We start from the raw sequence: 20,177 nt of genomic DNA on the forward strand, positions 1-20,177 counted from the left end.
ATAGATCTGGTCCTAGGGTTGAGGTTCTGAACTGGAAGAAGGCCAAATTTGAAGAAATGAAAAAGCTCTCTCTCCCTGGTGGGGTGGCGGGAGGGTGAGGTAAAGGCAGATGTGTGTGAAATGGAAGTGATGCGATTGAGAACAGCGTTAATGGTGGAGGAAGGGAAGCCCCTTTCTTTGAAAAATGAGGACATCTCCTTAATTCTGGAATGAAAAGCCTCATCTTGAGAGCAGATGTGATGAGGCGGAGGAATTGAGAGAAGGAAGGTTATGGCATTTTTACAACTAACAGGATGGGAAGAGGGTGGTTCAGGTAGCTGTGAGAGTCAGTGATTTTGTAATAGATGTCAGTGGATAAGCTGTCTCCAGAGACAGAGAGATCCAACACCTCCCTCCCCTTTCTTGATCTCTCTGTCTCTGTTTCTGTGACTCCATCAGACTATATCTGTGCTGTACTGCGGTCTGTTAAGGGGCTGAATCTGTGCTGTACAAATCTGAGACTCTCAGGGACCATAAGACCATGAGATATAGGAGCAGAAGTAGGGCATTTGGCCCATCAAGTCTGCTTCACCATTCAATCATGGCTGATCCAATTCTTCCAGTCATCCCCACTCCTCTGCCTTCTCCCGTACCCTTTGATGCCCTGGCTAATTAAGAATCTATCTATCTCTGCCTTAAATGCACCCAATGACTTGGCCTCCACACCGCTCGTGGCAACAAATTCCACAGATTTACCACCCTCTGACTAAAGTAATTTCTCCACATCTCTGTTCTAAATGGACATCCTTCAATCTTGAAGTTGTGCCCTCTTGTCCTAGACTCCCCTACCATGGGAAATAACTTTGCCATATCTAATCTGTTCAGGCCGTTTAACATTCAGAATGTTTCTATGAGATCCCCCTGCATTCTCCTGAACTCCAGATAATACAGCCCAAGAGCTGCCAAATGTTCCTCATATGGTAATCCTTTCATTCCTGGAATCATTCTCGTGAAAGTACCAAATACTGGTCTTAAGGTGTTGTACTTAAATGCACGCAGCATAAGGAATAAGGTGGATGATCTTGTCGTACAGTTACAGATTGGCAGGAATGATATTGTGGCCATCACTGAGACGTGGCTGAAGGATGCATGTCTCTGGGAGCTGAACGTCCAAGGATACACGGTGTATCAGAAGGATAGGAAGGTAGGCAGAGGAAAATAGAGGGCTGCGCGATAAGGTAATTCTAATCAGTTTCTAGAGTAGGTTACATGGTTAGCACAACATTTTGGGCCGATGGGCCTGTAACATGCTGTAGAGTTCTATGTTCCTTCCGAAGTCCCTGTATTCTTTTTTCAGGACCTCATCCCTTTTTCTACCTATGTCAATGGTACTAATTTGTACCACGATTCCTGGCTGCTCATGCTCCCTTTTCAGGATATTGTGGACACATTCAGAAAATCATGGACCCCGCCCCTAGAGGGCTAACTACCATCCATGTTTCCTTTTCATGTCCACAGAATCGCCAATATGTCCACCTAACTGTAGAATCCACTGTTACTGCTGCCATCCTTTTCAGTTCCCTAACCTTCAGTGCCACAGAGCTAGACTCAATGCCTGAGGCATGGCCACTGTTGCTTCCTCCTGATAGGTTTCCCCCCACCCCCCCAACAGTACTCAAAATAGAGTACTTATTGTTGAGCAGGGCGGCCACAGGGGTGCTCTCCATTATCTGGCATTCACCCTTCCCTTTCCTGACAGTTACTCATTTATCTGTTTCTTGTAGCCTTGGGGTGACTAACTCCCTGTAGTTCCTATCACTGTTTCACTTTCCCAAACAAGCTGAAGGTCATCGAGGTGCATCTCCAGTTCCCTAATGCAGTCTCTAAGGAGCTGCATCTCGATGCACCTAGTGTAGATGTGGCCATTGGGGAGGCTGGAAGTCTCCTACAAATCCCACATCTGACACCCAGAACAGAACACTGGCCCTGGAGACATACCCCTGATTCTCTCAAGAGTTATTTAAGAAATAAGCAATGAACTTTTCCACTTACCTTGCCTCCGCCTGTTCTCACCAAAGCCCTGTTGAGCCAAAGCCTTAGTACTCTGACTCAGACTACTCTGATGATTACCACTCCACTGGGCAGTACCTCTCTTTTATAGAGCCTGGGTTTGTAAAGCTCTTCGCTGGACCTGCACGAAAATGCTTCTGTTGCGTCTGCCCAGTACTTCAATCTACGATGCCGCCCTTCTCTGCGACTCTAATGGATTGTATCTTGCCAACATACACAATGGTGTGACCTCCTGTATATTGGTGAAACTGGGCGTAGACTGGGAGACTGCTTCGCTGAGCACCAATGCTCTGTCAGCTAGGAGAAGCGAGAGCTCCCAGTGGCCACCCATTTTAATTCCTCTTCCCGTTCCCATTCTGATATGTCAAATCCGTGACCTCCTTTACTGTTGCAATGAGACCACGCTCAGATTGGAGGAACACCACCTAATATTTTGTGTGGGTCGCCTCCATCGATTTCTCGAACTTCCAGTCGTGGCCCCCCTCCTTCACCATTTCCCATCTCCTTTTCCCTTCCTCACCTTATCTCCTTGCCTGCCTCCCTCTGGTGCTTCTTCCCTTTTTCTTTCTTCCATTGCCTTCTGTCCTCTCCTATTAGATTCTCCCATCTCCAGCTCTGTATCTCCTTCGCCAATCAACTTCCCAGCTCTTTACTTCACCTCTCCCTCTCCCAGTTTCACCTATCACCTTGTATTTCTCCTTTCTGCCCCCCCCCCACCTTTTAAATCTACTCCTTTTTTTCTCCAGACCTGCTGAAGAGTCTCGGCCCAAAACATTAGCTGTACTCTTTTCCACAGAAGCTGTATGGCCTGCTGAGTTCTTTCAGCGTTTTGTGTGTGTTGCTTGGATTTCCAGCATCTGCAGATTTTCTCATGTTTGTGACTGTATCTGTGCCATTCTGCTCAGTGACTCCAAGGAACTGTATCTGTGCTATACTGCCCTGTGACTCTGTAAGGGACTGTACCTGTGCTATTCTGCTCTGTCACTCGAGGGAACTATATCTGTGCTGTATGCCAGAGTCTCTTAAGGAACTGTATTTGTGCTGTCCTGCTCTGTGACTCCAAGGGACTGTAAGGACTGTATCTGTGCTGGATTGCTCTATGACTCTATGGATTGTATCTGTGCTGTATGGCTCTGTGACTCCGTGGGACTGTACCTGTGCTATGCAGCTCTGTGACTCAAAAGGACTGTATTTGCATTGTATTGCTCTGTGATTCTAGCACACTGTATCTGTGCTGTACAGCACTGTAACTCTAAGGGACTGTATTTGTGCTATACTGCTCTATGACTAGGGGATTGTATCTGTGCCATTCTGCAATGTGAGTCTCAGGGACTGTATCTGTGCCTTTCTGCAATGTGAGTCTCAGGGACTGTATCTGAGCCATTCTGCAATGTGAGTCTCAGGGACTGTATCTGAGCCGTTCTGCAATGTGAGTCTCAGGGACTGTATCTGTGCCATTCTGCAATGTGAGTCTCAGGGACTGTATCTGTGCCGTTCTGCAATGTGAGTCTCGGACTGTATCTGTGCCATTCTGCTATGTGAGTCTCAGGGACTGTATCTGAGCCATTCTGCAATGTGAGTCCCAGGGACTGTATCTGTGCCATTCTGCAATGTGAGTCTCAGGGACTGTATCTGTGCCGTTCTGCAATGTGAGTCTCAGGGACTGTATCTGAGCCATTCTGCAATGTGAGTCTCAGGGACTGTATCTGTGCCGTTCTGCAATGTGAGTCTCGGACTGTATCTGAGCCATTCTGCAATGTGAGTCTCAGGGACTGTATCTGAGCCATTCTGCAATGTGACTCTCAGGGACTGTATCTGTGCCATTCTGCAATGTGAATCTCAGGGACTGTATCTGTGCCATTCTGCTATGTGAGTCTAAGAGAAGGAGCAGGTCAGCCATAATCATGTTGTTTCCCAGGATGGGCTTGAGGGTATGAGTGGCCTAATCTTGCTATTTCCTTATGTTCTTTTCTATTTCAGAGCAACTGTAAAAGCTTATTTGTTCTTCATCAGTGGTGGCATTGAAGAACCAATGAACTATTTTAACGCACTGACGAATTTTTTTCTTTTCTTCCTCCCAGTACTGCTGGCGGTGGACTGGTTTCAGCTTTGGGTTTGACCTGCTAGTTACATATACAAATCGGTTTATCATATTCAAGAGGAACACCCTGAGCCAGTCCTGCAGTGGTGCTGTGAGCCTGCTGCCTCGCAGAAACATAGCCTACAGGTAAGTTTCAGATAAGCTTGGCACAGACTAGAAGGGCCGAGATGGCCCGTTTCCGTGCTGTAATTGTTATATGCTTATATGGTAAGGGTTTGACAGAAGCAACCACAGCTTATTCAGGAAGTATGGTAGTGATGGTGGAGTCTGTTACCATTGCAGGTATATAATGTATGTACCTTTCACAATTGCTGCTGATATCTGATTCAGATCAAAATGCAATCGCTTGTTGGAGGGGGAGAAGTAAGGTTCCCGGTGAGAGCAGTTTGCATATTGATCAATATGATTTAAAGATAAGAGGACTTGTGTTTAAATAAAGACTCTTGGGAAGATTTATTGAGGATTAAAAGGAGAAAAACAACCATTACAAATATGCTAGTGATTGACAGCATGAGGAAGCATATAAAATATCAGGCTCAGACAATATATTTTATCTCTAAATCATCTCAGCTAAAATTGGAGTGAAATGCTATGCTTAAGTGTCTTAAAACACGTCTCTGAAAATACTACAAGGATGATATTGAATTTGCATTGTAAAATACACAGCAATTCCAACCTGTTTGCCACCGTACTATGTTTAAAGTTCATGTTTCTCTCTGACAATGAACTCTCAAGCAGGCTGCCAGACTACCAAAGTGAACATGTAGAAAAAGCTGTGCTGTTTTCAGCTAGTACGATATTTTCAGATTTTGTTGCCAAGGGGCCAAATTCAATTGCAAGATAGAAGGGAGTCAGTCATAGATTCATAGGAAGTACCAGAGGATCTCGTTCAAAAGCCATTTCTGCTGATTCTGTGGCTGTGACTGGAGTAAAGAAATGAGTGCAGTCCCAGTCAATTGTATTATTGCAGAGAGTAAGTGTGATCAGCCATGACAGAATCTACAGGCAAGTTGAGAAGAACAATGAGATAGGTGCCTTTGTGAAGTAATCACATGAGCTGACATTAGCTATTTTGGTACTGAGGAATTGTTAGTCAGAGGGAGTCAGGAGTAGAACAACAGGAATTCTGCAGATGCTGGAAATTCAAGCAACACACATCAAAGTTGCTGGTGAATGCAGCAGGCCAGGCAGCATCTCTAGGAAGGGGTACAGTCGACGTTTCAGGCCGAGACCCTTCGTCAGGACTAACTGAAGGAAGAGTTAGTAAGAGATTTGAAAGTGGGAGGGGGAGGGGGAGATCCAAAATGATAGGAGAAGACAGGAGGGGGAGGATGGAGCCAAGAGCTGGACAGGTGATTGGCAAAGGGGATATGAGAGGATCAGGTCATGATCAGGCCTCACTTATTGAGAAATAATTTCCAACACAATCGTCTCCTAACATACCTGATACACTCATGGGTATTTTATTTTGATAAATTCTTTCAATTTGGTGGACCTTAAATGACTTCCACCTGATTTATATGAACATTATGGACTAGCTGTAGCTCGCACCTGATAGTTGTAGCACTTCACTGATCTATAGGAACATTATGGAGTAGCTGTAATTAAAAACTCTAATTAGTTGTCTCAATGAGAGATGAAGAATGATGATTTAATTATTCACTGCAAAATAGAATTTTACTTACAAAGCACAGCAAAATGTTGATAGAGCAGCAAGTTGGGTTAGTGAAATTATTTGGAGAGTTTCTGACTCTAGAACAGCACTTTCTCATAAATCATAGTTGCATTAGAAGCTGAAACCCTAATGGGTCCAAATAATATTAGATTAGATTAGATTAGATTCATCTTTATTGTCATTGTGCCGAGTACAGATACAAAGCCAATAAAATACAGTTAGCATCTAACCAGAAATGCAAAGAATAGTGTTATTTACAAAATAACTGCGAATAAAAAGTAAGTGCTACAGCACACAAATATACAAGTACTGAGACAGTACAATATGGGTGCAGTACTGCTTAGTGCTGTGACGTGAGGTTCAGCAGGGTCACAGCCTCGGGGAAGAAGCTCTTCCTGTGCCTGCTGGTTTGTAGTGCCTGTTGGATGGGAGGAGAGTAAAAAGTCCATGGTTAGGGTGAGATGCATCTTTGATAATGCTTTTCGCCCTGCCCGGGCAGTGATTATGGTAGATGTTCTCAATGGTAGGCAATTGGGTGCTGATAATCTGCTGGGCAGTTTTCACCACATGCTGGAGTGCTTTGCGGTCTGATATGGGACAATTGCCATACCACACTGAGACATAGGTGGTGAGTATGCTCTCAAGGGTACAGCGGTACAGTCCGTCAGTATCCTGGGACAGAGGTGAACTTTCTTGATGTTCCGCAGGAAATAAAGGCACTATTGTGCCTTTTTGATCAGGATGGAGGAGTTCAGGGACCAGGTGGGATCCTTGAAAATGTGGACACCAAGGGATTTGAAGCTTGATACACGCTCCACTACAGCTTCGTTGATGTAGATGGGGACATGAGGGTGGCTCCTAGCATGGCTAAAGTCCACAATGATCTCCTTGGTCTTCTGGATGTTAAGGGCCAGGTTGTTCTTGGCACACCACGTGGCCAGGTGCTGGACCTCATCCCTGTAGGCCGTCTCGTCATTCCTCTGATCAGGCCAACCACCGTGGTGTCATCTGTGAACTTGATTATGGAGTTAGAACCATGTACAGAAACGCGGTCATAGTTGAAAAAGGAGTACAGAAGAGGGCTCAACACACAGCCTTGAGGCATGCTGGTGTTCAGGGCGAGAGTGGAGGAGGAGAGGTTGTCTAACTTAACTGATTGGGGTCTGTTAGTCAGAAAGTCCAAGGTCCAATTGCAGAGGGATTAGCTGATACCAAGCTGGCGAAGTTTAGCGATCACGATATAAATGTGCAAACTCTAGTCCAATAAACATTGTCACATGGCTGGGGGATGACATCTGCTAGATTATCCAAATCCATCTTAAACCAAGGATTTTGTCCTTTTTCTCTTGTACAATAGTGTGCAAGGCAGTGCATTCAAAATAAATTTTTATTGAAGCCAGTTTCAATGCAGATCTGCTACTGTATACTTAGTGCATAACAAATGGCAGATTTCTCCTCCCATATCTGCTGTAGAGTCATTGAGTTGTATAGTCAGCAAACGACTCTTCAGCCCACCTTGTCCATGCTGACCTTTGTGTCCTTCTACTCTGATCTTGTTTGCCTGCATTGGATCATATCCCTCTCAGCCTCATCTATTTAAGTGCCTGTCTAAATACTTCATTATCAGCAATGATTTCTACAACCTCTCCTACCAAGAAATTCCAGATCTCAACTATTATTTTATGTAAAAAACACTTTCCCTAAGATCTTCTTTAAAACTCCTTTCTCTCACCTTAAATCTGTGCCCTAAAGACAAGAGAATCTGTAGATGCTGGAAGTCCAGAACAACATGTACAAAATGCTGGAGGAACTCAACAGGTCAGGCAGCATCTATGGAGAGGTGTAAACAATCAACATTTCAACCTGAGGCTCTTCATCATAGGTTTAAATAACACATAATGATGGAGGAGCTCAGCAGGTCAGGCAGCATCTATGGAGAGGAATCAACAGTTGACCTGAATAAACATCTTATCCCGAAACATTGACTGTTGTGCTTTTAAAGGATAGAAAGTGATGAAAGTATGTGGTCTGTCAGCGGTGCTTATTTAAAAAGGGAGCTTCAAGAGTGTTTGTCCATTGTACATGGCCTGTCAGCAGCGTCAACAGAGCTCTACGAACTATATAAACGTACAGAAGAGATAAGCGGGGCTACCATTGTCAGGAGTAGGCCAGTGGCGAGAGTAGAAATGACAGGCTTTGGCTCAAACAAGGCTTCAGCTCGGAAGAGGCATCAGCTCTGTGTAAAACATCTCTTAAGGTTTCCTTTTTGTTTTTCTCCCCCCCCTTACTGTAGCATTTAAATGGCTGTGGTGTGCTCTTTGTGCCGGATGTTGGAGAACTGGGAGATCCGGAATCTCCTGGGGAACTACATCTGCGTGAAGACCATGTTAGGGATCTAGACCAGCAATTGGATGACCTTCAGCTTGTACGGGAGAGCGAGGATATAACTGATCAAAGTTACAGAGAAGTGTCACCCCGAAGTTGCAGGAGGCAAGTAACTGGGTGACCGTCAGGTGAAATGGAAATAGGCAGTTAGAGCAGAGCACCGCTGTGGCCATTCCCCTCAAAAACAAGTGTACAGCTTTGGATACTTTTGTAGGGGATGACCTCCTGGGAGAATGCCACTGGGATAACAGGCACTGAGCATGGATCTGTGATACAGAAGGGAGAGAGAGAGAAAAAGGGAGCGTAGTGATAGGGGACTCGATAGTGAGGGGAATAGACAAGAGATTCTGTGGACGTCAACGTGTCACCTGGATGGTATGTTTGCTCCCAGATGTCAGGGTCAGGGATGTCTCATCACGTCCACAGCATCTTGGAAAGGGAGGGGGAGCAGCCAGATGTCTTGGTACTGTGACAATAAACCAAGTTATCAGAAGATTGATGCTAATGAGAGAGAGAGAAGTGAGACAATGGAGAAACATTCAAAATGCTAATAAGAGAGAAGAGAGAGATTAACGAGAAAGAAACACATTTCAGAATTTTGACAGACCGGTTGCTTTGAACCTGAACTGTTTGAATTTTGATGGACAGGCGATACCCCAGCAGGGGGATAAAAAGAACAGGTTCACTAAGGCACGAGACACACCACGAGATCACGAGATAACGAGACCCTGGAAGAGTGGTGTGCCCCCACAAGTTGGTGGGAGTTTGGAGGTCTTGTCGCGGGAACCGACCATAGACGCACAGGGTGAAAAGGGTACGATCAGTAGGAATCTGGTGTGTGTGTCCACCCTTGCCTGGATGCCGGGTTCACTGCGGAAGAACGGTCGTATCCGGAACGGAGGGGTCACAGTCGGTGACCACAGAAGACATAAAAAGGGTCCGCCCGAAAGCCAACTGTGAAGAACATCAAAGGTCTGCTGAATCAGATTTGCATATCTCTCTCTCTCTCTCTCCCCCCCCCCCCACGGCACAACAGCGATTACTGCGAACTGTACTAAGCTGAACTGAACTCTGCACCACTTGAGACTGATCATTTTACCCCTAGACTGCGATAGAGCTTGATTGATTCCTATTACCCTAGTTCTGTGTACATGTGTGTTTTATCATTGCTAACCTGTTGCATTTATATCCTTACGATTAGAGTACTGTGTTACTTATTTCATTAATAAAATTTTATTAGTTTCTGTTAAATCAGACTCCAACTAAGTGGTCCATTTCTGCTGGTTTGGCAACCCAGTTACAGGGTACGTAACAGTACACATTGGTACGTATTGGTACCAATGACATAGGAAGGAAAAGCAATGAGGTCCTGAAAAGAGAATATAGAAAGCTAGGTAGAAATTTGAGAAGCAGGACCTCCCAGGTAGTAATATCTGGATTACTGCCTGTGCCAAGCTCTGCCATTCAATCATGGCTGATCCGTTTTTTTTATCTCCTCCTTGACCCCAGTTCCTGGCCTTTTCCCCATAACCTTTGAAGCCATGTCCAGTCAAGAACCTATCAATCTCTGCCTTAAATACACCCAATGACCTGGCCTCCACAGCTGCATGTGGCAATAAATTCCACAAATTCACCACCCTTTGGCGTAAGAAATTTCTCCGCATCTCTATTTTGAAAAGGCACCCCTCTATCCTGAGGCTGTGCCCTCTTGTCCTAGGTTCTCCCACCACGGGAAATATCCTTTCCACATCTACTCTGTCTAGGCCTTCCAACATTCGAAAGGTTTAAATGAGATCCCCTCTCATCCTTCTGAATTCCAACGACTACAGACCCAGATCCATCAAATGATAGGCAGCATCTCTAGGAAGAGGTGCAGTCGACGTTTCAGGCCGAGACCCTTCGTCAGGACTTAGGACATCCTAGAGATGCTGCCTGGCCTGCTGCGTTCACCAGCAACTTTTATGTGTGTTGCTTGAATTTCCAGCATCTGCAGAATTCCTGTTGTTGTTTGTTGTTTGCCATCAAATGATCCTCATATGATAGCCCTTTCATCACTGGAATCAGCCTTATGAACCTCCTGTGGACCCTCTCCAATGCCAGCATAACCTTTCTAAGATGAGGGACCCAAAACTGTCACAATACTCAAGGTGAGGACTCACCAGTGCCTTATAAAGCCTCAGCATCACGTCCTTGCTCTTGTATTCTAGACCTCTTGAAATGAATGCCAACGTGACATTTGCCTTCCTCACCACCGACTCAACCTGCAAGTTAACCTTTAGGGCTCCCAAGTCCCTCTACATCTCAGATTCCTGGATTTTCTCCCCGTTTAGAAAATAGCCTACATATTTATTTATACTACCAAAGTGCGTGACCATGCATTTTCCAACATTATATTTCATTTGCCACTTTCTTGTCCATTCTCCTAATCTGCCTAAGTCTTTCTGCATCCTACCTGTTTCCTCAACACTACCTGCCCATCCACCAATCTTTGTATCATCTGCAAACTTGGCAACAAAGCCTTTTGTTCCGTCATCTAAATCATTTATTTACAACATAAAAAGAAGTGGTCCCAACACCAACCCCTGTGGAACACAACTAGTCACTGGCAGCCAACCAGAAAAGGATCTTTTTACTCCCACTCGCTGTCTCCTACCGATCAGCCAATGCTCTAACCCTGTTAATAACTTTCCTGTAATACCATCGGCTCTTAACTTGGTAAGCAGCCTTATGTGTGGCACCTTGTCAAAAGCCTTCTGAAAGTTCAAATCTACAACATCCACTGCATCCCTTTTATCCTACTTGTAACCTCCTCAAAGAATTCCAAGAGGTTTGTCAGGCAGGATTTTCCCTGAAGAAAACCATGCTGACTTTGTACTATCTTGTCGTGTGTCACCAAGTACTCCATCACCTCATCCTTAACAATTGACTCTAACATCTTCCCAACTACTGAGGTCAGGCTAACTGGTCTATAATTTCCTTCCTGCTGCCTTCCTCCTTTCTTAAAGAGTGGAGTAACATTGTCAATTTTCCAGTCCTCTGGCACCATGCCAATGTTCAATGATTTTTGAAAGATCATTTCTGATGCCACGACAATCTCTAACACTTCTTCTTTTAGAACTCTAGGGTGCAGTTCGTCTGGTCTGGGTGACCGATGTGTCTTTAGGTCTTTTCAGCTTCTTCTCTCTTGTAACAGTATCTGCACCCACTTCTCTTCTTTCACACACCACAACTTCAGGCATACTGCTAGTGTCTTCCACAGTGAAGACTGACGCAAAGTACTCATTTAGTTCATCAGCCATCTCCTTCTCCCCGTTATTATTTCTCCTGCCTCATTTTCTAGAGGTCCTATATCCACTCTCATTTCTCTTTTATTTTTAACATACAGTCGGCCCTCCTCATCTGCGAGTTCCGCATGCGCGAATTCAACCAAACGCGAATCGAGAAAACCCAGAAGTGCTCTTCCAGCACTTGTTGTTCGAGCATGTACAGACTTTTTTTCTTATCATTATTCCCTAAACAATGCAGTATAACAACTATTTTACATAGCATTTACATTGTGTTAGGTATTATAAGTAATCTAGAGATGATTTAAGGTATACGGGAGGATGTGCGTAGGTTTTCGTGGATTGGGATCGAAAAAAAAACAGAAGTTCTCTTACTAAGTAAGTCAGAACAGGTGCATCCAGTATTATTTAGCGTCAGTTAGTCAAAACGTTTGTCTTAGTATATAGTGTATATTTTACCTTTCTATGCTTATAAAACACTTAAGAAACGTATGTTTCAGCGCTGGGCTCGGGAACAGAAGTTCCTGAGTTTACTCCAGTGACAGAGTGCTCCCGAGCACGCTCTCCATCCGTGCCGGGTTGATGTGGAATATCAAAAACCCAAAACCCAATAATTAAACCACTGCGTTACTGAGTAATAATTGTGGCTTTCATCGGGGCAGGGCCTTTCTCACTTTATCCTTTAAAATTGTTCCGATCGTTGACCAACTGTAGCCTAACGCTTTTTCAATGACCGATGGCGTTTCACTTCTTTCCGATCGCTTTATTATTTCCACTTTATTTTCAATCGTGATCATGATTATTTTCGTGAACAGAAACACTGAGGATTCAGAGCTCCACCACTGGGTCCTAATGCCTACCGCACTGAGACAGGTTAAATAAGGTCCAGGGTTCCGCTGGGTCCTAAGGTCCACCACACTGAGACAGGTTGAATGAGGGACTTGAGCATCTGCGTTTTTTGGTATCCGCGACAGGTCCCGGAACCAATCCCTTGCGGATAAGGAGGGCCGACTGTACTTGAAAAATCTTTTACTATCCACTTTGACATTATTTGTTAGCTTGCTTTCATATTTCATTTTTTCCCTTCTAATTTTTTTTTAGATGCTCTCTGTAGGTTTTTAAAAATTTCTAATCCTCTATCTTCCCACTAATATTTGTTTTGTTGTATGCACTTCCTTTAGCTTTTACAATAGCTTTGACTTCCCTTGTCAGCCACGGTTGTACTATTTTACCATTTGAGCATTTCTTCATTTTTGGAATGGACGTGTCCTGCACCTTCCTCATTTTTCCCAGAAATGCACGGCATTGCTGCTCTGCTGATATCTCTGCCAGCAGTTCCTTCCAATTTACTTTGGCCAACCCACCTCTCATACCACTGAAATTTCCCTTACTCCACTGAAATACTGGTACATCAGACTTTACTTTCTCCTTATTAAATTTCAAATTGAACTCAATCATATTGTGTTCAAAGGGTGGGAGGAGAAGATGGCAGTGCGCGCGGCTCTCCGGTGAAATGATATTGTATTTGTAAGTAGGATGCCGTGCACAATTCTGATTTGATGGAGACAGACATGAGAAGCAGAGGAACATCTGGAGAAATTTCTAAAATGCCCGGTTTGCTGCCGCTGCTACTGTGCGATCGAGAATCTCCAGAGGGAAGGCCCCAAAATCCCCGGCTTTGCCTGCTGCTGGCAACCGAGGCTGAGGTCGAAGCGTTTGGCAGAGATGGTGCTTGGTACTTGGTGTCGGAGGGCTGATTGGAGCTCGAAGTTTTGGACGACTCAGAGTCGGACTGTGGTCGGGCATGGCAGGGAGAGTTTTCTTCCTTCTCCCATCTGCGTGAGATGTGGGACTTTCGAGAGACTTTGAACTTTTTTACTGTGCCATGGCCTGCTTTTCATCAAGTTATGGTATTGTTGCACTGTTGTAACTATATGTTATAATTATGTGTTTTTTCTTTGTTTTTCAGTCTTGGTCTGTCCTGTGTTTCTGTGATATCACACCGGAGGAATATTGTATCATTTCTTAAAGCATGCATTACTAAGTGACAATAAAAGAGGACTGCGTGTCCTCATAATCTAATCTAATCTAATCGCTGGTCCCTTGTTGCCTCTGGTTCATTACATAACACCCAATCCAGTGTAGCTGATCCCCTCGTGGGCTCAACGACAAACTGCTCTAAAAAGCCATCTCTTTGGCATTCAACTAACTCACTTTCTTGAGATCCGTTACCAACCTGATTTTCCCAATCAGCCTGCATGTTAAAATCTCCCATGACTACCATAAGATTGCCCTTTTGACTCTCTTTTTCTATTTTCTGTTGTAATCTGTGGTCCACCTCCCAGCCACTGTTGAGAGGCCTGTATATAACTGCTATCAACGTCCTTTTACCCTTGCAGTTTCTTAACTCAACCCACAAGGATTCAATGTCTTGTTATATGGAGCTCAGAAAAATTAGGGGTCTATGGTAATTTATCAGGTAAGGACATGTTCGGCACAGCTTTGTGGACCGAAGGACCTGTGTTGTGCTGTAGGTTTTTCTATGTTTCTATCTTCCAAGCCTATGTCACATCTTTCTACTGACTTAATGCCATTTTTACCACCCCGTCTGCCTACCTTTCTATCCCTCCGATATAATGTGTAACCTTGAACATTCAGCTCCCAACTACAACCACCCTTCAGCCATGATTCAGTGATGCCGCAATGTCATACCTGGCAATCTGTAATATTGCCACAAGATCATCCACCTTATTTCTGATACTACATGCATTTAGTTAAACACTTTGAGTACCATATTTGCTATCCTTTCTGATTTTGCATCCCTAATCATTTGATACTCAGCCTGTTGGCTGCAACTAAGCCCCATCACCTGCCTGCCCTTCCTGACGATCCGACTCCCTTCACTCCGGTTTGCACACCCCTCTTGAAAAACGAGGACATGTGCAATGCCCTAGAATAGAAGGCCTATAGGAGGGATGGGTTAGTAAATCTGCTGATGACACAAATGTTGTGGATAGTGTGGAGGGCTATCAGACATTGCAGCGGGACACTGATAGGATGCCAAACTGGGCTGAGAAGTGGCAGATGGAGTTCAACCCAGATATGTGTGAAGTGGTTCATTTTGGTAGATCAAATATAATGGGAGAATATAGCATTAATGGTAAGACTCTTGTCAGTGTGGAGGATCAGAGGGATCTTGGGGTCTGAGTCCAGAGGACGCTCAAAGCTGCTGCGCCGATTGACTCTGTGGTTAAGAAGGCATGCAATGCATTGGCCTTCATCAATCGTGGGATTGAGTTTAGGAGCTAAGAGGTAATGTTGCAGCTATACAGGGCTCTGGTCAGACCCCACTTTTTAGATTATGAGGACACTCAGTCCTCATTTATTGTCATTTAGAAATGCATACATGCATTAAGAAATGATACAGTGTTCCTCCAGACTGATATCACAAAAAAACAGGACGAACCAAAGACTAACACTGACAAGACCACATAATTATAACACGTAGTTACAGCAGTGCAAAGCAATACCATAATTTGATAAAGAGCAGACCATGGGCACGGTTAAAAAAAAAGTCTCAAAGTTCTGATCGACTCCTAATAGTCCCCAATAGCAGGCGGCAAAAGGGAGAAACTCTCCCTGCCATAAACCTCCAGGCGCCGACAACTGCCGATGCAGCACCCTGGAAGCACCGGACCACAGCCGACTCTTGAGTCAGTCTGAAAACTTTGAGCCTCCGACCAGCCCACCGACACCGAGCACCATCTCTGCCGAGTGCCTCAACCCTGCTCCAGCCGCCGAGCAAAAAGCAAAGCCGAGGACTTGGGGCCTTCTCCTCCGGAGACTCTGGATCACACAGGAGCAGTGGCAGCAAAAAAGACATTTCAGAAGTTTTTCCAGATGTTCCTCCGTTCTCTCACGTCTGTCTCCATCAAATCAGGATTGTGCACGGCACCCTACTTGACAGATTACAGATATCATTCACTGGAGTGGCCGCGCAAGCTGCATCGCGCCACCATCTTCTCCTCTTCTTGGAGCACTGTGCTCATTTCTGGTTGCCTCACTGTAGGAAGGATGTGGAAACTATAGAAAGGGTGCAGAGGAGATTTACAAGGATGTTGCCTGGATTGGGGAGCATGCTTTATGAGAATAGATTGAGTGAACTCAGCCTTTTCTCCTTGGAGTGACGGAGGATGAGAGGTGACCTGATAGAGGTGTATAAGGTGAGAGGCATTGATCATGTGGATAGTCAGAGGCTTTTTCCCAGGGCTGAAATGGCTAGCACGAGAAGGCACAGTTTTAAGATGCTTGGAAGTAGGTACAGAGGAGACGTCAGGGGTAAGTTTTTTATGCAGAGATTGGTGAGTGCGTGGAATGAGCTGCTGGTGACAGTGGTTGAGGCGGAAACAACAGGGTCTTTTAAGCGACTCCTGGATAGGTACATGGAGCTAAGAAAAATAGAGAGCTATGGGTAATTTCTAAGGTGAGGACATATTCAGCACAGGTTTGTGGGTCGAAGGGCCTGTATTGTGCTGTAGATTTTCTATGTTCTATCCTAAGAGCAAATGTAGTAAAGAAACTGAGAGAAAAGGATGTACATCCTTAAGAGATATGGTGGGAAGAATGTTTGTGGATGGGTACTGTTTGAATACTTGCAAAAAGAAGCAGAGGGCTTTAAGAAGTTGCTGAAGGGGGATGGAGATATATAAAGACTCTGTTATCTAAAGTGAAGCCAAGGCTGTGGCAGCAACAAATCAGAAGTTGCCAGAATGGTGGCAAGCATGCGAGAGCCTACCATGGCAATCCTGGTAAAGCCTCTACTGAGGATTATTTTCTCTGCAACAGAGAGGGGGAAGTCAATGGGGGTTGGTGAAGACGCAGCAGTAGGGCAAGGTATAGGGTCAGATAGTTGGCTTTCAGGCTTCATCCCAAATAGGAAGTCAGTTATTAATCAAGGGCTATATTGACAATAGTACAGCGTTGTGGCACTAACTATAGTTGGAAAAAAGTAATGCCTGTTTCATGATTTTTTTAAAAAAAGTAGGTTGATGTATTGTAGTATCCATTCTCTTAATCTACTGCTAATTTGGCTTCCAAAGAGGAAACATTGCATTGTCGACAATAAATGCAAACAATGCATTGGGAAACCGGTATTTTCAATTCAATCTTTATCATAAATGGCACATTGAGATTGTTGAACCTGAGGCTTTATTGCCTCTCTGCAATGTTTCACTGCTAAGGCTAATGTAATGGCTTCTCTGTAGCGGTAAGCATAGTGGTAAGCGTAAAGGAGGGGGGCTGGCGGTTCTGGTAAATAACAGATGGTGCAATCCTGGACATATTACGATCAAGGAACGGGTCTGTAGCCTGGATATTGAACTTTTTGCTGTTGGACTCCGGCCATATTATTTGCCAAGGGAAATCTCGCATGCAATTGTGGTTGTTGTGTACATCCCTCCCTCTGCCAGCCCGACGTCAGCATGTAACATCATTTACACCATCATAGCCAGACTACAAACCCAGCACCCGAGTGCCCTCATTACCATCTCGGGTGACTTCAACCAGGTTACCACGGCTAGAACACTGCCCAACTTCACGCTGTATGTGAGCTGTACAACCAGAGGGGAGAGGACTCTGGATTTGATGTACGCTAATGTTAAGGATGCATACAGCTCCTCTCCCCTCCCCCCACTGGGAAGGTCAGATCACAACCTGGTGCATCTAAAGCCCTGCTACATGCCTCTGGTGAAGAGTAAACCTGCAACCTCAAGGACAGTGAGAAAATGGTCGGAGGAGGCTTATGAGGCGCTCCGGGGTTGTTTTGAGGTGACAGACTGGCAGGCACTCTGTGAGCCACATGGAGAGGATATTGATGGGCTCACTGAGTGCATCACTGATTATATCAACTTCTGTGTGGACTGAAATGTTCCGACAAGAACTGTCCTTTGTTATTCAAATAACAAGTCATGGGTGATAAAGGATATTAAGGACATCCTGAACGCTAAAAAGGTGTTTAGAGATGGAAATAGGGAGGAGCTGAGGGCGATACAGAGTGACCTGAAAGCCAGGATCAGGGAGGCTAAAGACAAGTACAGGAGGAAGCTTGTGTGGAAACTCCAGCAGAACAACATGAGAGAGGTCTGGAGGGGGATGAGGACCATCACTGGGTTCCGGCAAACTAGCAACAGAGGAGCGGAAGGCAGTGTGGACAGGGCCAATGAACTTAACCTGTTCTTTAACAGATTTGACAATGTGGCCCCTGCCCATCCCACACATGAGCCATCTGTTGTCCGCCCCCAACCAACACATATTCCACTCTACCCTCCTACCCCTCCTCACAGTCCCCCACCCTGCTTTCATGACTATACCCCTTCGCCACACGAAACCACCACGGTGGGCTTCACAGCTGTACAGGTGAGAAAACAGCTGAAACGTCTCAACCCAAGCAAGGCTGCAGGACCGGATGGTGTCAGTACCAGGGTGCTCAAAGCCTGTGCCCCTCAGTTATGTGGAGTACTTCGCCATGTCTTCAACCTGAGCCTGAGGCTCTGGAGGGTTCCTGTACTGTGGAAGACGTCCTGCCTCGTCCCAGTGCCGAAGACACCGCGCCCCAGCGGCCTCAATGACTACAGACCAGTGGCATTGACCTCCCACATCATGAAGACCCTGGAGAGACTTGTCCTGGAGCTGCTCCTGCCTATGGTCAGGCCACACTTAAATCCCCTCCAGTTAGCCTACCAGCCCCGACTAGGAGTTGAAGATGCCATCGTCTTCTTGCTGAACCGTGTCTACGCCCCCCTGGACAAGCCAGCGAGCACTGTGAGGGTCATGTTTTTTGACTTCTCCAGTGCGTTCGATACCGTCCGCCCTGCTCTGCTGGGGGAGAAGCTGACAGCGATGCAGTTGGATGCTTCCCTGGTATCATGGATTCCCGATTACCTGACTGGCAGACCCCAGTACGTGTGCTTGCAACGCTGTGTGTCCGACAGAGTGATCAGCAGCACTGGGGCTCCACAGGGGACTGTCTTGTCTCCCTTTCTCTTCACCATTTACACCTCGGACTCCAACTACTGCACAGAGTCTTGTCATCTTCAGAAGTTTTCGGATGACTCTGCCATAGTTGGATGCATCAGCAAGGGAGATGAGGCTGAGTATAGGGCTATGGTAGGAAACTTTGTCACATGGTGTGAGCAGAATTATCTGCAGCTTAATGTGAAAAAGACTAAGGAGCTGGTGGTAGACCTGAGGAGAGCTAAGGTACCGGTGACCCCTGTTTCCATCCAGGGGGTCAGTGTGGACATGGTGGAGGATTACAAATACCTGGGGATATGAATTGACAATAAACTGGACTGGTCAAAGAACGCTGAGGCTGTCTACAAGAAGGGTCAGAGCCGTCTCTATTTCCTGAGGAGACTGAGGTCCTTTAACATCTGCCGGACGATGCTGAGGATGTTCTACGAGTCTATGGCAGCCAGTGCTATCATGTTTGCTGTTGTGTGCTGGGGCAGCAGGCTGAGGGTGGCAGACACCAACAGAGTCAACAAACTCATTCGTAAGGCCAGTGATGTTGCGGGGACGGAACTGGACTCTCTGACGGTGGTGTCTGAAAAGAGGATGCTGTCTAAGTTGCACGCCATCTTGGTCAATGTCTCCCATCCACTACATAATGTACTGGGTGAGCACAGGAGTACATTCAGTCAGAGACTCATTCCACCGAGATGCAGCACAGAGCGACATAGGAAGTCATTCCTGCCTGTGGCCATCAAACTTTACAACTCCTCCCTTAGAGGGTCAGACATCCTGAGCCAATAGGCTGGTCCTGGACTTATTTCATAATTTACTGGCATAATTTACATATTACTATTTAACTATTTATGGTTCTGTTGCTATTTATTATTTATGGAGCAACTGTAACGAAAACCAATTTCCCCCGGGATTAATAAAGTATGACTATGACTATGTAATGTTCCACTGCTAAGGTAATGGTTTCTCTGTAGCAGCAATATTTGGGTTCTGACTAGAGATAACGGGGCATGTTAGCCAATGAGCGGGATGTTCTTGTGTGTCTGGGAGCAGCGATTTCGCGGTCTTTTGCCAGGCAGAGATGAGGAGAGAAGACGTGAATGAAGAGAGTTGGTAGACCGCCGGACGAAGTGGACTTGGAGTGGGGGTCCGAAGGTCAGCGACAATCGGAGGAGGTTGATGGGGGATGAGTGGCCTTGTCAGTGAGCTCCAACGTTGTGCATCAGACTGTTTCATGAGAATGGGCCCAATTCCTGAAGGCTTAGTGGAACCTTGCTCCAAGAGTGTTGCTACAGATAGAGAGCATAAATACCCTCTCTGATCAGCTCAACAAAAAATAGAGAGGGGCTTGTCTTACAAGACTGTTGGGGACCCTGAGCAATCAGGTCATCGGGCTGGGCGCCCCTGGCTATCTGGTCCATTCTCAACTGATCCATCTCAGCCGCCTGAATGACCCCTCTGCACTGCAAACAATTAAGCTGCCTCTGTAGCCGAAAAGTAAAAGCAGAAAGCATCTCCCCCTTCTCCTGACACATTTTCTGAAACCCCACCATGAGCACCATTTGAGCAGCGGTCGAAAAGAGTATTTAGGCTATCTGTATAACACTCTTGGGCATGGTTCCACCTAGCCTTCAGGAATTGGGCCCATTCCCATGAAACA

The 20,177-nt window shown here is 45.6% G+C and overlaps 1 protein-coding gene across 4 annotated transcripts in view; it reads left to right on the forward strand.

Moving 5' to 3' along the window:
• gmcl1 (germ cell-less, spermatogenesis associated) overlaps nt 1-20,177 on the forward strand; it is a 197,581-nt gene that overhangs the window by 146,485 nt on the left and 30,919 nt on the right. For 3 of the 4 annotated variants that reach the window (XM_072266824.1, XM_072266828.1, XM_072266827.1), the window contains exons 12-13: nt 1,073-1,183; nt 4,131-4,276. In XM_072266824.1, coding sequence (XP_072122925.1) covers nt 1,073-1,183; nt 4,131-4,276 — 257 coding nt within the window. The remainder of the gene's footprint in view (nt 1-1,072; nt 1,184-4,130; nt 4,277-20,177) is intronic. The other variant, XM_072266826.1, reaches the window with a different exon arrangement.

The sequence above is a fragment of the Mobula birostris genome, chromosome 8 (assembly GCF_030028105.1).
Source record: "Mobula birostris isolate sMobBir1 chromosome 8, sMobBir1.hap1, whole genome shotgun sequence".
NCBI lineage: Eukaryota > Metazoa > Chordata > Chondrichthyes > Myliobatiformes > Myliobatidae > Mobula > Mobula birostris.